Here is an 18280-nt window from a genome sequence, read left to right on the forward strand (position 1 = left end):
TTCTTAAATAATGATAAAGGCAGTGATGGTTAAACAACACTTTATATATTTGATTGGGTAACAGCTGGACAAATTGAGGGGTTGTTAACTGTCTTTCAGAAAAAGTTAAAAAAAACTGTAATACTCAAATAAAACAGATCTAAAACTAAACAGACTAATTCTTAACCTGATGTCTCCTCTATGTCCATAAACTGGATGTCCTCTGTGAAGTCATGCAGCACAGGCTGGCCATTCTTCTCCCCATTGGCATGGAGGACACTAGAGAGGGGAAAGGAGATCTGTCGGTCCACCGCTGTCTCTGTTAAAGACATGAAAAGTAATGGTTAAACACTTCTACCTGAAAAAATCCGCAAAAAGCTGTATCATCAACATCTCAGTTCAGTTGAGTTACTTACGGAAAGAGAAAATACATCTTTTGATACCATATCACTAAAAGTCCATGCATATGCTTGTTCAAAACACGGTTATTGAAGAGAACAATCTACCATCTCAGATTAATGTTTGAATAAAAATTCTCACCGCTGACTTTACCCAGCCCAGGAGCCTTGTTCTTCAGTAAAGTGATCTGGATCTGAGGAATGTTGACTATGTTGGCATTCAGGACAAATTTGAAGTCCACGTGGCCAACCATACAGGCTTTTGGCAGCACAAGCTCAAACACATGCTCGTCCCAGCTGGAGCTGCAGAGAGAATATGGGTCACCAACTGCTTCAATGTTCAACTAAAAGTCCCCTGCCTTCCCACAAAAGTAAGACAACTGTCAATGTAGAATTTACTACTGGTATTTGCTGTTTGGATAGATGATTTAGTGTTAAAGATACCTGTCACTCTGAAGCTTCCAGGTGCGAGTGTGCTGGGCTGCATCTCCATGGTGTTGCTGGTGAAGGTGCTGCGGGTGGCGTCGCTGCTGCTGCTCCTGCTGCACCTCCACCCAACATGGTGGCACTGTGGCTGAGAAGCGGGGGATCAATGTCTCAAAGCGTGTCAGCTCCACCAATGACATCAGGCTCTCCGTGGTCAGTGGTTGGTCCACCAGGAGGTCCACTCCTACACAAAGATCAGTGGCTCATCAGATTCAACGTCACAACAGTATCACAGAGAGCCAAACAAAGTAATGAGTGAGTGTCTTGTGTCTGTTCTACCTGTGATCCCTGGGCTTGAAGGGTTGGAGGAGGGCTTAGCCCCCTCAAGCAGCATTTCAGCCCCTTTAGAAAGGGGGCCATCAATAAACATGTCTCCATCATCTACATCGTCACACACGCCTCCAATTTGAAGGAAATGAAGTTCTCCACCTTCAGAGGAGAGCAGAAACAAAATGAACACCAACAGATAATTTAGAAGTACTATGTACTCAAAAAAAATACCAGTACTATACAGTATGAAGCTGTGCATCATCTCAGTGCGTGCGCACACGCACGCACCCGCACGCACACACACGAGATATATCATGGTTCCCTCCACACGAAACCGTAACAGCCTACATATAAATAGAAAATATCCTAACATTTGTCAGCGAAAAGGCCTCACTATTCCTGAACAGGAAATACAATCAAACTAAAAAATATGGATGAACCTGTGTGAAAACAAAATTCAGGATGAGTTAAGCCCGACCTTGTCATCCCGGTAGTCAACAGTGTTGTTCTCTACAGGGAAACAGGTCAAGAAATAACACACTCACCTTTAGTGCAGGCACAAAGGCGATCGGTCCCAGAGCAATAGGTAACTGAAACAAAGGGGTCTGTCTCCTCAACTGACCCCTCCTTCTTAGGTGGCTCCACCTTGGCCAGGACCTCTAACGTGGACAGGTCCAGAATCATAATGTATCCCGCCCTTGTGGTCACCACCAGGTGTCCCAGGCCTGCCACTTCCAACCTCTTGCAGTCTTTGGGACTGGAGGCAGAAGTGGAGGGACTAGTGACAGTAGCGCTGCTGCTGGTTGTGGCTGCTCCACATGCAGTCCCAGTTCCAGAGCCAGCAGAACCTGCAGGGGCCGTTCCAAACCCAGACAAGCCTTTTTTTGGAGCAGAGGGAAGAGCCTCCTCAGGAGCTTCTTCACTGTCATCCTCCCTGCCATCCAGCACATCTGGAGGTAGCAATATATGAGAGGTGATTGCATCACAAGGGTCCCAGATCTGCTGCACCTTCACAGGTTCATCATCCAAAGTGACAATACGGGTAGAGTAGTTGAGCTTGTAGAGTGCAAGGTAGCCCCCTCCGCTCACACCACTTGTGGACCTCTGCGGCTGCTGATCACCCGGGGGCAGAATGAGGGGTGTCTGAGGTGGGGAGTCTCCTGGGTGGTGGCCTTCCACCCCATTGGCCACTGGGTGTAGGGGATCTCCCTTGCGCTGACTGCAAAGGGCAGAATGCAGGCGGTTGAGATTGTTGAGGGCCTCAACTTGATTTGTGGCGCTAAGAGATTCAGCGCCACATGGCTGCAGGCCGACTAGAAGGTGCACACCATCCCAGCAGGGTGTTATTGAGTCCACATAAAGATTCTCCTCTTCCAGCTGTTTGGGCAGCCTCAAGCACTGCACCAGCGCTCCTGGTCGAGGTGGGGCAGAGACACTCGCCGCAGCCAGTGTGCTCCATTTGTCAACGTGACCATCTAACCCTGCCAGATTATTTGCTGCATCAGCAAACTGCTGAATGTAGGTGATTGGGGGATCCTGAAGAAGAAGCTGCTCGTGTGTGTCAAACTCCATTTCTATGATCTGTGGCACAGTGAAGCCCTCCTCATGCAGCCCTTTGCTCATAAGGTTGTTCATTTGGGCAAAAACCTGCCCTGAGGATTTGTCATCCACATCTCTGATACTGTACAGCAGCAGCACGGGTATAGTCCTGTGCACAGCCTGCAGAGAAGAGGGGCTTGGAGGATGAGAACCTGCTAGATTAGAGAGGCCCTGCTGCTGGGCTGCAGTCTGGGGATTGCAGATCTCAATTTCCATGGGACCTTGGTCATGTACAGGCCCAGAGTGAAAGGGCTCAGGGCCCTGAGTTCTTAGTTCTGTGGTCCTGCGTGTTGTTGCTGGGGCTGTGGGTTGGGTCCCAGCCATTTGGGTGCTGGATGCTGAGCGATAGCTGAGCAGGCCTCCGGCCAGTAGGCAAGGGAGGGGAATGTTGTGGTGGTCGGAGACCTTATCTTTTGCTTTGGCCTGACTGTGGGCCTTGACTTGGTTTAATGAGGGGTTGGCACCCAGCTCCTCCAGGTCCTTGACCGTGTCCTCCAGCACACTGGCAACCACCTCCCATTGGAGTTTCTCCGGCTGCTGGAGCACACTCAGCGCTGTCACTCCTAGGCTAACGTCCATGCTCTCCCACTGAGACTGCTGACCTGAAAAGGAAAAAAGGAAAGAGCTGAGATTTTTCCTTTTCACACCACAGTATGAGTGATGGAAAATACAATTCTAATAAGCAAACTAAATCCATTCATACAAATATGGATCATTATGAAGTTAATAACAAGGGCACCACCAAGCGTTAGATTACACAAAATTTAAATTAAAGTACCTGTTATTGACTCTGATCGGGAATGCTCATCACTATCTGAATCCTCCAACTGGTCGTCACTAGAAGAGAAGATGTGGTTAAGAAAACATGACGCAACCCAAATTTAAGAAGTGTGATGAAACAAAGTACTCTCTTTGCAGGTGTCCAAACTGTTTCTTGCCGTTAGCGTGTGATTAAAGATCATTCAAGTCGAAGGCATTATCATTAAATCTTTTTTGAATGAACTGTAACTGGTTTCCTGCTGTTTAAGTTATTTTATGAAGTGGAACTACTTCATAAAAGAAGAGATATTCCAAAAACAGAAGACTTCACTTGCTGAAGTGACACATGATGAGGGACAGTTTATTAAATCAGTGAGTTACAGCTGATTTAATCTTTGTATTTTTATTTTATACAAAAATAAAATGTTTGCATATTAAGCTGGTACCGAAGTATCGGCTTTTGTGACATCCCTATAAACTATTACTTGAGAGAACTTTCCATTTGGAGGGATTTTCCATCATAACAATTGCACATGTTGTTGGTGTGTGTATAGTGAATGTGGGTGCCTCACCTATCTCCCTCCAGTTTTGGCAGGTCAGAGCAGGAGGAGGACTCCTCTAGCCAGGCCAGAGTTGGTCTCCGAGACTCGGTCAATGTCTGCTGGCTTTGCTCGCCTCCACACAGGATCAGCTGCCTCAGAATGGCAGGGTCGTACGGGTTGATGTCAAACTTCAAATGCACCTGTTCATCACACAATCACAGTTGTTCCTAACATTTAATGTCTGACACCTTCATGTCTGGATGCAACGAAAAGGACAGATGATCATTTCTTATGTGTTCACAGTTTGATGATCTGACCTTCATCATTTTAGAGACATCCCAGATGCACATCTTGCCCCTCTTGGTAGCAGCAGCCAGGAACTGTGGGCAGCTGCCAAAGCCGTAACAGGCGATCTTGTCAGAACTGTCGTGGCCGTTGGGAAAGTGGGCGGGGCTAGTTGCCAGTGTCACTGACAGTGGGACGTTCTGTGTGTGCTCGCCCTTTACAAACGGACAATTGGGAGAATGTCGCTCGTGTTCCGACCTGGATTTAGTGGAGAAATGTTGCGTTACAGATATGTGTGGACCAACATACAACAGGGCGTAACCATTGCATTTGCTCTAGCAGCTAAATAAATGCATACTATAGTTAATGACGTGCACTCACCATGGCTCATCTGTAGGTTCCCAACAGACCAGACACACACTACAGGTGAAACACATGGCTCTGTCGTCCCCTGTTGAGGCAGGCTGTGGAGAGACAACAGGATCATTAGAGCTTCGTAATACTTACAAAGCAACAGTGGCTTCAGTTGAAATTCAGAGCAATTCAATCTCTATACTTAAAAAAATAAATAGCCAATTTTACAAATCAGTCCACAATCAATAACCCACAATGACAATGAAATACTAGTTTTCTGAAGTTTTTTTTAATATTTAAAAATAAAAACCAACAGTGTATTTCTAGACATAAAATCCATAGAACAGGTATGGAGAGACTTGAAGATGGCAGCTTACAGGTACTTATCCAAAGGGATCTGAGAGGAGGAATGTGATTAACTGCTTGTAATGTGTAATGTAAATGTGCTTCTACTGTATTGAATTAAGGCTGAATGTTAAAAAAAAATTAACAAACATTGTGAAAAAAATGTCTAACTCGGTCATGATGAGTTATTTGGTTCTAAAATGACAGATATCAATTCAAACTAAATCTAAAAAATAATGAGTAAAAAAGATGAAGAGGTCTGAATTTTTCTGAAGCCACTCTCATGTGTCAGCCACTGTGGGGAAGTCAGTGAGATTAACAGGTGTAAAAATAGAACATAAGTTATTTAGTTTTATAAAGGAATATAATATAACATGCATTGTTATAAATCTTAAGGTATAGCCCAAAACGTTTTGTGAGCTCACAATGACTTTAAAAACATTAAATACTAATTAGTTTTCCCTCAAGTGTTTGTGCCAAATATGAAATTTCCCTCAAGGTGTTCCTGAGAGACATTGTTTACAGGATCGGTACGGACAGACTGAGGGATGGACAGAAAGAACTTCTGAAAACATATAACCTCTTTGTGTATTATAACCGTTGTTGCCCACGTTTGCACTGCTACTGATGACTCACTTACGAAGTTTGAACAGGATAGTCGCTGTGGTTACATTCTGTTAAATATTACCATTTCTTTCATTGACTGAATAATCTTTCAGCAACCCCAATAATATTCTGTGCAGCCCTATAGCCTCTAACTGCATGCATGTATTGTGAATGTGTATGAGCCTACAGACTATGTTGCTCCCGTGAGCTGAGTTGTCTCGTCACCCACCTGGTGGTAAAAACCTGCTTGAGCCATTGGGTCGGGCTGAGCCCACCTGTAGCCAGCATGTGGCCACGATGTAAACGTCTCCCTCCTGTTGGCCTCACTGTACATCAGGGATCTGCAGAGAGTCAAACAGTTTAGAACCATGCCCAGTTTCCTGTGTGCTGCTGAGGAATGTGTCACTGTGACTGTTTAGTTGCGGACTATTTGTGAGACCTGTGTTGTATACATATTGTGCATTACAGATCATACATGTGCCCCTCAGTAGGGCTCCACGATATATCCAATATGTATCGCCATCGAGATGTCAACGTGTGCGCTGACACAAAAGACTGCGATAAATGGTGTCTCATGTGCTTCACATTCACACTGTTCATGTCGATTTGGACAATCAGATGGAGCCCAGCTTATATAGAATATATATGCTTATATATCAAAGATATTCAGATCATTAACTTTTCTTCTGTCAATGAATCATCTCGGTAAAAACAATCAGATTTTTAAACTTAGTATGGAGCTGATAGGGCGCGCTGGTTTGACACGGTTGGAGCAGCGCACCGGAAGAATGATAGTCACACAGAGGAGCAGTAAATTACTGACAAAACTGTAAAAAAAAAAAAAATTAAAATAAATAAAAAACGTTTCACACCCCAAACATGTAAGAAAAGATCCCTAATTAACACTGTAAGTGGACAGAGTGGAGCTGTGCATGGCTCTGTCTGCCACGGACTTGATGGCACTGTGGCCGGTTGTGCACCCCCTTGGCGGGCTGTGGAGCTGTCCGTGGTACCTACGTCTGTAGCCCCTTCGTCCGTAGCCAAGGAATGTTTAAGTATATTTATCGCAAGTCATATCGTCATGGCGATATTCAACAATGTTATCGTATGTTTTCCTCATATTGTGCAGCCCTACCCCTCAAGGATAATAATTCATAAGAAAAAAAAGGTAAATGCATAAACACAAAATGTTAGTGATAATCAATTAGTAATAAATCCTGCTTTCAAATTAATATTTTTTGGAAACAAATGACTGATCTATTTTGTGAAAATAATTAACCAGATCAATAAACTACATTTTTCCAGTATTTATTTTGTTTAAGTGATTTACTATGCTTAATTTCTTACTTACCTATCTACAGAACGCCCGGGGCCCACCCCAAGCTCAGGCCTGGCACTTGACAAGAGGTAGGAGAGCCTGTCCATGATGGATGAGGCCACAGACAAGGCAGCTACGTTCTGGTTGATTTTCTTCAGCTCACTGACAATGGCGCTGGCCACCAGCTTCAGCACATGGTGGGGAAGGTGGAAGGTCACTGTTGCCCACTGAGAGAAGAGATAGGATTGGAAGATATCAAAGGAAATGCAGATCAGAAGCAGAAACAACCACACATCACGTTGTCTAATCTTCTGATGCTTGTGTGTTTTCATTTGAGAGCATTATAACATAGTTGTTTATCACTGCATAGCAACTGAACAGCAATCAGGAACCATGGTCATAACTCTCCTTGGTGACTCATTCAGGGTATGGACTGTGATAACTGAATGATAGGATATAATGTCAGGTTTATCTATCAACTGATTCCAATCAAAGGCCAAAACAAAAATATAGTGCAAATAAAATTCCAAGATATCTTTACAAATACTAGACAATCAAAAGCTGATATTGATCAGAAAATGATTTCTAATCATATGTTCAATAGCATAGTCTGATAATGACGTCAGATAGTATAGTAATTCCTTAACTTTTGCAACCAATAACATTAGACACAATCTACAGCTTATTTAGATTCATTCATTATGAAGTATGAATGTCATAACATCATAACCGATACACATCGTCCTATAGGTGCTGAATTCGATTTAGTTCGAGGGAACGTGAGGGCCAGTCAAGGGCATCAATGCCTTCGTCATCCAGGAACTGCCTACACACTCTGGCCACATGAGGCCGGGCTTTGTCCTGCACCAGGAGGAACCTGGGGTCCACTGCACCAGCGAAGGTCTGACAATCTCTCTGAGGATTTAATCCTGGTACCTCACAGCAGTCAAGGTACCGTTGGCAATGACATGGAGGTCTGTGCAACCCTTCAAGGCTATGCCTCCCGAGACCATCACTGACCCAACACCAAACCGGTGCTGGATGATGTCACAGGCAGCATAACGTTCACTACAGCGTCTCCAGACTCTTTCACACCGTCACATGTGCTCAGTGTGAACATGCTCATCTGTGAAGAGAACTGGGCGCCAGTGCCACCAGCTGTCTGTGGACACCTAATGCAAAACCATTCACTCTTTGGGCGATGTCTTGCTTTTGCTTCTCCATTGTACCTGTTGTTACTTTCATGTGTACAAAAGCAGATCACTTGTGTTCCCTAGAAAAGGGACAGATTGATATCCCTGAAGTTCATCTGACTTGGTGTTATACTGTGACGATTAAGGGGTTCCTTCATTTTTGGAGGGTGCGTATGCCATTTATCACTATATATCCTGTAAACACTAATGATGTCACATCTTTAGATTTAAATTGCTATCACTATCATTGTTTATCGCATTAGACATTCATTGTCATGGAAATTATTAAATCTAACTGTGCTTTTGTTAAATGTAACAAAATTATTCTGTTCTTACATAACTATGCTCGAAGTACAGTTGGAATGACCTAAAGGAACATCATTATAAATTCTATGTAATGTTTGTGCCTGCCTGATACCAGCAAACATCTGTTAGTTTTCACATAGATGGCCTTGTGACTATTTAATGTTCTGCCTAATATCTATACACTCAGGAGAGGGGGAGGCATTTGCCTCTTATCTGACATGGTCCAACTGCTGAATCAGAAGATGACGTGGAACACTTCAGCTGTGTATTTAAGCCAGCACCTGCCTCTGCCAAATCGTCAGATCCTCGATACCTGCAGTGGTGTCGAAGGCTCTGTCCCACTCGGCCGAGTCCTCGCTCAGAAACTCTGTTTGTGTTCAACTCTATTCTCTGTAAATTGTTTTCTTGACCATTAATTAAATACTTTGATATCATTGAATTGATCACTCAGTCTGATGGTCTATTTTCCTCACCAGGGAATTAAATACAAAATTCCTAGCACATTCATCACATTCATGATGACCATAAACCAGTTTTGTGATCTCATAGTGACCACAGCTGTTGTTGGTGCAGAGGCATTAGTACAACTGGGTTCAAACAACAGCTCAGTGTCAAAACCAATTCAACACAAGCTTCAGGATTCACCTAGGTTCTGAAGGACTACACTGAAAGTTCTTTAGCTACAGCCCTCTAACCTACAATGAATGCTTCTCATATTTTGGCTAAATTATTATTGAAAAGTAACAGCACAGAGGGAGAAGGAAAAACCAAAGGCACAGGAACAAGATAACAGATGACTGAGCCTCTCTGAATGACCCCAGAGAGTGGAAGCCTTTTTTTATTATCCCTGACAGGCTCTCCCTCTCAAGTGCTGGAACATGATTTTTATTTGTCACTTAAGGGGAAATAAAAAAACTGACTTGTTATTATTGCAAAGCTGATATGAGGACAAATGGTGGAGCTTTGTTCATATGGTGTATACAGTAAAAATTAAACAGCTTGTGTAAGGCTGCCAGACTTACCTTTGCCACTTTGTGATTGGCTGCGGTCTCATGCGAGGTATTCTTCAGGCCTTCTTTGAGCTGGGAGATAAAGAGTTCGTAGCCCTCTGTGTTGGACACATCAATCTTTTCCTGACAGGCTGACAGCATCTGCTGGGCCTGAAACAGACACAAACACAGGAGTAAAAGTAAGTTCCAAGATACAGATCAAACATTTTTACTTTTGATATGCTGATCACAGTTTTGTGGTGTTTGTGTTAACTGTGCAGTCACGTGAGACATTTTTCAGGTTTCAATTTGATTGGAGGGCCATAAAAATTGTAATGTGATTGTACATGCCCACAAACAAAGTAGAAAGTAAGAAAGTAGAGAAATATCTGATGACCTTAAGAATGACATTAAATACAAAGACAGGGGACATCCTCTTTAGAGGACCTGACATCACCATATCAGACTACATCCTGTAAAACAGTGGTTTGCCTCCGCCAACTGGTGAAGTTGCAGAACACATGGTTATGGTCTATCCTATTGTGTTGCATACAACAACTAGAACAGTGTTTATGCAGAACATTTTAATTTCATAGTGAAGTTGAACTTTTACCTTCAAGATTTAAAATCCCATCACTCTATCTGCCTCACAGACTACAGTTTTTTAATGTCCATGGACACTTGACTATTTTTGTCATGAATATATTTGTCATGGACCATTGAAACAGACTAAAGTCAGATCCCCGGATAAAGCTTTAAAAATATGATGTAATGAACTTCCTTATTGATATCATCGAGCACATACATTTTAACCATTGTTTACATTTCTGGGTATCCTGTTATTGGGTCATTTTCTCCTGCTTTGTGTGTATTAAGGTGAGAATTCATGGTTAAATCAGAGTTGCTTAATGCCCATAGGTGTGGAGATACTGGAGCACATCAAGAGAAAGGAAAAGGGAGTGAACAGATTACACCCAGGACAGGTCTTAGTTAGTATTTATGATGGCTATGCAGCCTGGGCATAGGATGGAGTACCAACTATTGGTGTGAATTTACGTATTATATAATAAATCTGTGCTATATCACTTCCTGATCCACTAAATGTCTGTTCTGCCACACCCAGAGCTTTAGGTAGCATATCTAGAGAGGAAGTAGGGTTTCTATCCAACAATGTCAGCCAGTATCAATTCAGCCAGTATATCAGTGGGGTTGTGTTCATGAAATGACAACAATCCTTATTTGAGCAGCTTTATGTAATGTAACCACAAAATGTATCGTCTATTTTTCTTTTCCAAAAGTTAGCTTAAATGTAATGAGTCATCAACCTGAGGGAGCTTCCGTCCACACTAATTACTCACAATTAAAAGGTAGACCTACTACTCACACAGCTGGAGCTAAAGGAGTCACTCTGATGTTCTTACAGGAAAACTAATTCTAATGATTTACTCAGTGAGATATACCTCATCCATCATGGACTTACAGGAACACGTGTCAAAGTTCAGTGAAAATGTAAGAGTGGAAATTGGAACTGGACAAACAGGCCACTAAAAGTGCAGGATGAAGGAGAAATGTTACTTTCAATATATCTGATGTTTTTAAGGGCAATCTACTCAACTGTACTGTGCGACCCAAACAACTCCTTCACTGCACCTTCTTTAATGTGTATTGTCCAAAATATATTCCACATCCTCTGTCACAGACAATATTTACAAACTTATTTAAACAAATATTAAATAACAGCCAGATTAACCAGATCAACCTAATTAAACCTAAATTCAATACTCTAGTACAGACAGCCCTTTAAAGAAAACTTCCAAAAACAACCACTACGTGAACAACATGGAAACTTGTAGTCAAATTTTTTTCAGACCTCAGTCATCCGCAACAAGGACAACTTGTCTACTGGTTTTCATTCAGAAACGACATGTGCCCGTACTCTGGAGTTATTCAGGTGACAGAGTTATGTCTGATATATAAAAATATAAATATTTTAATCGTTTAACTGGAGATATCACTCAATATTCTTATTGTCGTTTAATGGTTGTGCAGCTTAAGAGGAACATACACCATTTGATCCAAAATATAATGGAACCTGTTGAAGTTGTTGACGTTTTCATGACAATATGTAATGTCCGTCTTGGTCTGATCAGTGAATGAGTAAATGTTTGTATGGGTAGTCGCACAGGATCATCCTTTTTAGAGAGTATGTTGCATGATGAACACGTTGCATGTGGTCAGAAAGTCAGTACTGATGCAAACTCACTGTTGAGAGTTTTACTATTTTTTTTAACCATCAATGAAGTAAAAACATTACGTTGCGTCACAATCTGCGGGAAGAGCACTGTCTGTGTGTGGGTGTATTGTCTGCTCGTCTCTGTCCCTCTTCACACACAAACTGATAACCACATGTATCTAGTAATTAATCAATGATGTCGGATCATGACTCCTGATCGTTCCTGTCACTTTAACCCTGATGTAACCCTTATTATCTTTATCATTTTATCTCTAGGCCGACCCTCCCCATGAACACACACAGGGTGGAAGTGGGCAGGCAGAGAAGAAAGTGGTTTAAGAAAGGGCTGCTGACTTTGCTGTTTTCTTCAGACAAATTCAGGCTAGGCAATAAAACAATATCATTATCTTTATCAACAACAATATAAGTTATCAATTGCAATACAACAAAGGTTGAGTATTTATCAATAAATTACTTGTGCATTGTGCTCAGTGAGGAGGTGTAACACATCATCAATCTACTTCATATTTGTTTTACTGTTTATCAAGTGTTTGTCAATCTATGCAAATAATGAAGACTTCAAACATCCTTCACTTAGGTACAATCACTCTTTAAACTTAACAGAAATCATAATGTGACATTTATCTTGATCATTATCAGTATTGACAAATAATGGATAATAAGGACTAGTACATACAGGAACAATATCCATCCAACAGTGTGCATCCTAAACCACTGCTCTATGATCTGGTTGGGACTTACATGGTGAGTAGGTGTTTCATGTCCAACATGCCCCTATATGCTTCCCAGGTACAACTACGAGGTTGCGCTGCGTAAAGGTGGCTACCACAATTAATTGTGGGAACCTAATTTTTTCCTTTTCACGTGCGTCATATGTTTAACAAGATTACTGAGGAAGAACTGAAATTCCTTTCCTTATCAATTAATATATTTGAACAGCTCTGCTGAAATACGTCTGGGTCATTTCACCTCCTTCCTAAGCAAAATGGACTATTCAAACGCACCTCTGGACTTTCAAAACTTTAGGGAAGGAGAGGGCTACACTCATTAGAGGCCCTCCTCTTGAGCTCCCTCTGCTGTTTGGGGTCTGTACTGAGTGCCTTGGGAATGAATAAGTGTGAGGAATTCCAGATTGACTCAGGGAGCATTTACACTTTTGCAAAGACTGTTGTCAATGGTTTTAACTAGCATGCCATCTGACAGAGGACTGATTGTTAAACAAAAGGCTTACACGTATATCTGGGCAAAACACAACAACTGGTGTCACATACCAGTAGGGATGGGTATCGTTTGGTTTTTATCCGATACCGGTTCCTAACCGATACTTTTAAAACGATACCGGTTCCTAAACGGTGCCTGAACCGATACTTTTTTCAAAAAAGTGCACAAAACGATACTTGACTAAGAAAGGCTATTTTATTGCCAAATATATTAACTGTATAAAGTAGATTATAAATATAAATAAATACAAAACCCTTTTGAACTTAAAACTATGAATAACATACAACTGTTAACAAAAGTTTACACTATACTTCAATAAATAAATACAAAACACACACACTCTGACTCGTGACTCTGACTTCGGTGCCTGAGCCAAATGAAGACTGAGGGTCGCTTTTCCATCACTCGGAGACCCCCGTGTCTCCCGGCCCGCCTTCGTCCCCGCATTTTAGGGGCCCGCCTTCGACCCCCTAAAATGCGGTCGCTTTTATGAAACATGTCCCGGAGCCGGTCCCGGAGCACCGCCAAGGGGGAAATGCGCCCGGCGGGGGGGGGGCAGCCAGCGCCGGGGAGAGGTCTCACGAGGAGGTGACAGTTACCATCATGAAAGGTGCTTCCTGGTGCCTCTGTGAAAAGAACATGGGCAGAGTGGTGCAGTCTTCTCTTACCTCTGTGACCGGCAGCTCCAGCTGAACCATGTCCTCAGGCTTGGCCACTGGAGGCTGGAGGGCTGTGTCGAGGAGCAGGATGCCATTCAGGTCCTTCCTGCATCCCACTGCATAGTCGTCCACAAAAAGCACCTTGTCCACTGCGGGGAAGTACTGACACTTGACACGACCACCAGGTTTAACTGGGAAAGAAACAGAGGACAACAGAGTCAAGATGTTGGAAGGATAAAGGTCCAAAATGACTGTCTGAAAAATACAAAATGAGACCTCACTTATTCGGCATGTTCACCAAGACAAATGGCTAGCCACCTCTTACACAGACAGCATCAGCTACTCTGATGTCGGGTAAATGGACAGAGTATTTCCAAAACTTTCATTTAAAAACAAATTCAATCTATTTTTGCAAGACACACATAGATTGTGCTATTCTACTGTAGCACTGAAAACAGAGCACTGGCTCATTTCCTGTACTGCCCTGAGGGTTTTACATTACGGTAAGTGGTCTTGAGGTGTGTAGTTAAATACTGCAATATAAACCCTTCTTATGCACACGTTTAGCTCAACTTCCATTTAATTAGTGATGTGAGAAAATATCAATACAACTGAAAGCGACAGTATGTTATGTGATACTGTATCTACTTTCAATTCAGCTGACAGTGGTTGATTTTTTGTTTCACCAACAATTTCAGCCTCTTCCACTTCAACATTAAAACGCATTGTATACATATGTTAGTGAGTTCTTTATACTGTATCAGTTTTGTTAAATTTGGTTTGTTAAAATGACAATACACCATCTTTCATACAGTGTCACAATGTGTCTTTAAAATATTGGTTAGTAACCCCTGTATCATGATATATATATCGTATGGCCAGGGTCTTGTCAATATACAGCCCTATAGATTATGCAAGTTTTAATTGTAATCTACATGAGTTGGCTTCAGTTAACAGAGGGGAAACATTAGCTGCTTTCAGACATGCACTGAACTCTGGATAATCTCCTGACATTCCCTGGTGTGTGAGAGCGCAAATGTCTGAGTGAGATGCTCCAGACTTTTACCAGAATTTCTCAGGCCAGGCTACTAGTAAGAACCCTGGATAATGTCCGAATGGGCTCATGTGATAACACAGCAGGAGGATCTTCTACAGGATTCACTGCTAGCTAGTGGATGTGTTGATGTTTCTAACAGGCGACAGACAAACAAACCACACCGATACCAATATCTCTGCGTGAAAAAGAGATGCCATACATGAAGAAAACACCAACGAAGACATCAGGAGAGCTTTAAGTGATAAGGGCCAAAGCCGTCGTATCAATGTGCTGTGAACAAAACCTGTGATTATTTATGGATCGGATTCAAGCATCAGTTATATCAGTTTTTCAAATATAGAAAGAAATAATATTGTATGAATAATGTATAGTAATAAATATTAAATATCTTTATAATGTAGGAAAAGAATTCCAGAATTTTTAAGATCTTTAAAAGCCATAACATATAACTCTGTGACAGAAAGAAAACTGGACCTCAGGGGACTCAAAACCCCACACTCACCCAAAACACCCTCAGGGCCTGAATATCACAAGTTTTACAATTTTATATCATGTACATTTTCACCTGTGAATTTCTTTATTTTGTAAATGTTAATTATTGTTATGTTGATGTTTTTATATCCTTAACCCTGATACATTACTACTTTAATATGAATTGACCACTATTGGATGAGAAATGTAAACGGGGGTCATGTGATTTGTATGTGACCACAGGCTACAGAAAAGCAGCAGAATCATTAAAAGCACGCACTTGCTGTTGGCCATGTACTGAGCGAGCCCGATGAAGCCACAGTGTGACACGTGTTGCTTGTAAATTTCTTTTGATGTGCAACTACTAGTGAATGAAGAGGATCAAGACTTTCTTTGGGGGTGTACATTTCTGCTGAATTAATCTGAAATCCCCTGCTTCTGCAAAGGACCCTGCAGTTGAATAAACACACAGCTGTACACAGGTGTATCATCTGTTGATAGGTCTGGAATTGTTCTTGAATTTCAGATGCTGGTTCAAAGACTATGAGCTGAATTGAGGTCTGTGCCAGAGAAGGTGCATCTTTATGATGATGTAATGTGTGTGACAACTGAATCCGTCACCTACAAGTGAATATGCTATTACTGATGTAATAACAAATTGCTGTTTTTCTGATGAACTATTATTCAATATCCTTTCCCCAACATGTGAGTGCTATGTAACAGAAAGAGTTGCCTTGCTTTGTGAACCTGGTTAGTTGAGGACCTGAAGCCCCCATACCAAACTTTCACTGTCAAACATGAACTTGTTGGGTGGAAGGAAGGAGTAAATAAACAATGAGGGCTATGATTATAATGTTGTTCATGATGTTGCTTTTTTCCAAGGAAAAACTATAGTACACTGCATTAATAAGTATTGAAACAGATTTGTATGGCATCACTCTGGCTGAGCCTTGCTATAATCACAACTGACAGCCATCTGATGGAGATAGACAAAACATCAGCCCTGACTTTAAAAACAAATCAAACAAGCCCTTCAGAAGTTTAACTGAAATGAAAGTAAACTGTACACAAGACATACAATATCATCAAGGGTTAATTTGTTTAACACCTGTCTTGATTTCACGTTAGAGCTTCCATGGGGGCAATATCATATTAGCTATTCTGCAGAATTAAGGTTGATGCTACAAACATGACAGGCCGGATTGATGGGAAAGATGTTTGTAAGACTTCTGTGTATTCCATCTAACAAAGAGGTGTCTTATCTTCTTCAATTCCTACTTCCAAAAAAAAGCTCCATCATAAGGTCATCTGTAACGATCCTCAAATGGGATGCAGCACAACAGACACAATGACCCTTGCAGAATAACGCAGGTCTGCAGCTGAACAGTGTTAATGTGAGCGACTGCATGCTGTGTAGTAACATTGTTTACCGTCAACAATCACACAGTCAAAGAGTAAGGGCTCAGGATGGAGCTGTGGTCACTATCTATGCTTCATGTGTGAACTGGTAAACTGATATCAAATTATTCTGTTGCGCTCAATGTTCGAATGTGTTACTTTTGTTCAATGATAAAGGTCACAGCGAAAGACACCCACCAGCTGATCAACACCATTCAAGATGTAAACAAATGATCACACTACTGTCTGTAGGCCACCATTCCAGGTGTCCTAATGCATCTCTCTTTCACAACTTCTACAGCATATGATACATGCTGTGTTGTGATCACAGAGGACAGCGACCAGCACTGCGATATAAACCAGATGAGCTGTAGGGGCTCGTTGTGACTCTTGCAGAAACTTCATTATGTCCTGTCGGTGCAGAGTGACATAACATTTTCGAGTGATATTTGACTGAATGATCCACATTAATCCAGCAAGCAAAGAAGGCCCCAGGACACCAGCTCTACAACATCATGTCAGTTTATATCCAGCATCACATCACAGCCTCCAAATGACTGGCATAGAGCACGAATTAAGGAGTTAGGAAGCCGCTAGCTGAGCTTTGAGACTATCACAGCATTCACAATAACAAAGAGGGCTTTCACATATAAACAACTGTAGATGTGCTACTTCAGATGTCCAGGAAATGAACGGCGCTTCCAACAACATAACGTTGTCGTGACTGATCACTAGAATAACAGAAAACTGTCAGGGCAGGTTTCCCGGCGAACTAGCATTGTGCTAAGTTAACTAGCCACCTATTAGCTAGCACGGTAGATATGTCATGTTGCAAGGGGCTAAACAGTAGCAAATAATGACGTTCAAAAAGCACCAACTAAGACCGATGGACGTCTGAAGATTGTTCTAAATGTCCAAAAATATAACAAGCTAATTGAGAGAACGGTGTTTTTCAGATAAGCTAACCAACTAAAGGCCCGAGTGTAGGAGCTAGGAGCAGCTAACGTTAGCTAACGGAGGTTACCAGCCTGTGTCGTGTGTAGAGTGTTGACAGCCAACGGCTGGTTTGTCAAATCTATAACTAGTGGTGTCAGGGTTTGACAGGAGGCTCCGGGGCTCACCGTGCAACGCTGAAGCCTGGAGAATGGCCCCTGAAGTGCCGTCAATGACTTTGATACTGCCGCGGCTGGTGACGGCCAGGATAGCGTTGAGGGCCGGGTGGTAGGACAGGCTTCGCAGGCCCTCCTCGTCGCAACGCAGGCAACCGTCTCTCAGCACAATCCAGTCTGAGGAGGTGGACGAGCCGGAGCCCGGCGAGGCCGCGGCCGCCATCTTTCCTTATTTTCCCCTTCCCTTCCTTTTTGGTCTTTCTAAGGATCCGATGATACACGTAATACTGCTAAATCTACCAGACTAACTCCGAAGTATCGCTCCTTTGCCACTCCGGACTCCTTCTGCGGCGTCTTCTCCTCCGCCCGTCAGCGCAGCGGTGGCTATTCACCATCAGCGCTAAGGAACTCCGGGCTCGGCTCTGTCAGTTTACACGATAGGTAGACGGAGCTAGCGTATCTCCGCGCCACCTCTCGCGATAACACCGAGTCCAACTGAGAACACAGGGGTAGACTGGGAACACCAAAATAAAATAATAATATTGATAATAATAATAACTAGAAAATTCCTCCCTAGAAATTTCGAACGTGTGCAGCGTGCTTCCTGCCGGGTCCAGAGAGATAGAGATAGAGAGAGAGAGAGAGAGAGAGAGAGAGAGAGAGAGAGAGAGAGAGAGAGAGA

At 42.4% G+C, this 18280-nt stretch overlaps 1 protein-coding gene across 5 annotated transcripts in view; it reads right to left on the bottom strand.

Moving 5' to 3' along the window:
- The window catches only part of birc6 (baculoviral IAP repeat containing 6), a 100955-nt gene extending 82941 nt beyond the window's left edge, over nucleotides 1–18014 (bottom strand). For all 5 annotated transcript variants that reach the window (XM_061087666.1, XM_061087669.1, XM_061087668.1 and 2 more), the window contains exons 1-14: nucleotides 17611–18014; nucleotides 13573–13754; nucleotides 9463–9600; nucleotides 6975–7168; nucleotides 5853–5964; nucleotides 4700–4782; nucleotides 4351–4576; nucleotides 4064–4233; nucleotides 3511–3569; nucleotides 1679–3334; nucleotides 1143–1292; nucleotides 822–1047; nucleotides 520–680; nucleotides 167–298 (exon numbers count right to left, since the gene is read on the bottom strand). In XM_061087666.1, coding sequence (XP_060943649.1) covers nucleotides 167–298; nucleotides 520–680; nucleotides 822–1047; nucleotides 1143–1292; nucleotides 1679–3334; nucleotides 3511–3569; nucleotides 4064–4233; nucleotides 4351–4576; nucleotides 4700–4782; nucleotides 5853–5964; nucleotides 6975–7168; nucleotides 9463–9600; nucleotides 13573–13754; nucleotides 17611–17821 — 3700 coding nt within the window. In that variant the 5' untranslated portion in view covers nucleotides 17822–18014. The remainder of the gene's footprint in view (nucleotides 1–166; nucleotides 299–519; nucleotides 681–821; nucleotides 1048–1142; nucleotides 1293–1678; nucleotides 3335–3510; nucleotides 3570–4063; nucleotides 4234–4350; nucleotides 4577–4699; nucleotides 4783–5852; nucleotides 5965–6974; nucleotides 7169–9462; nucleotides 9601–13572; nucleotides 13755–17610) is intronic.
- Nucleotides 18015–18280: the final 266 nt, after the last annotated feature.

The sequence above is a fragment of the Limanda limanda genome, chromosome 15 (assembly GCF_963576545.1).
Source record: "Limanda limanda chromosome 15, fLimLim1.1, whole genome shotgun sequence".
In the NCBI taxonomy this organism is placed as follows: Eukaryota; Metazoa; Chordata; class Actinopteri; order Pleuronectiformes; family Pleuronectidae; genus Limanda; species Limanda limanda.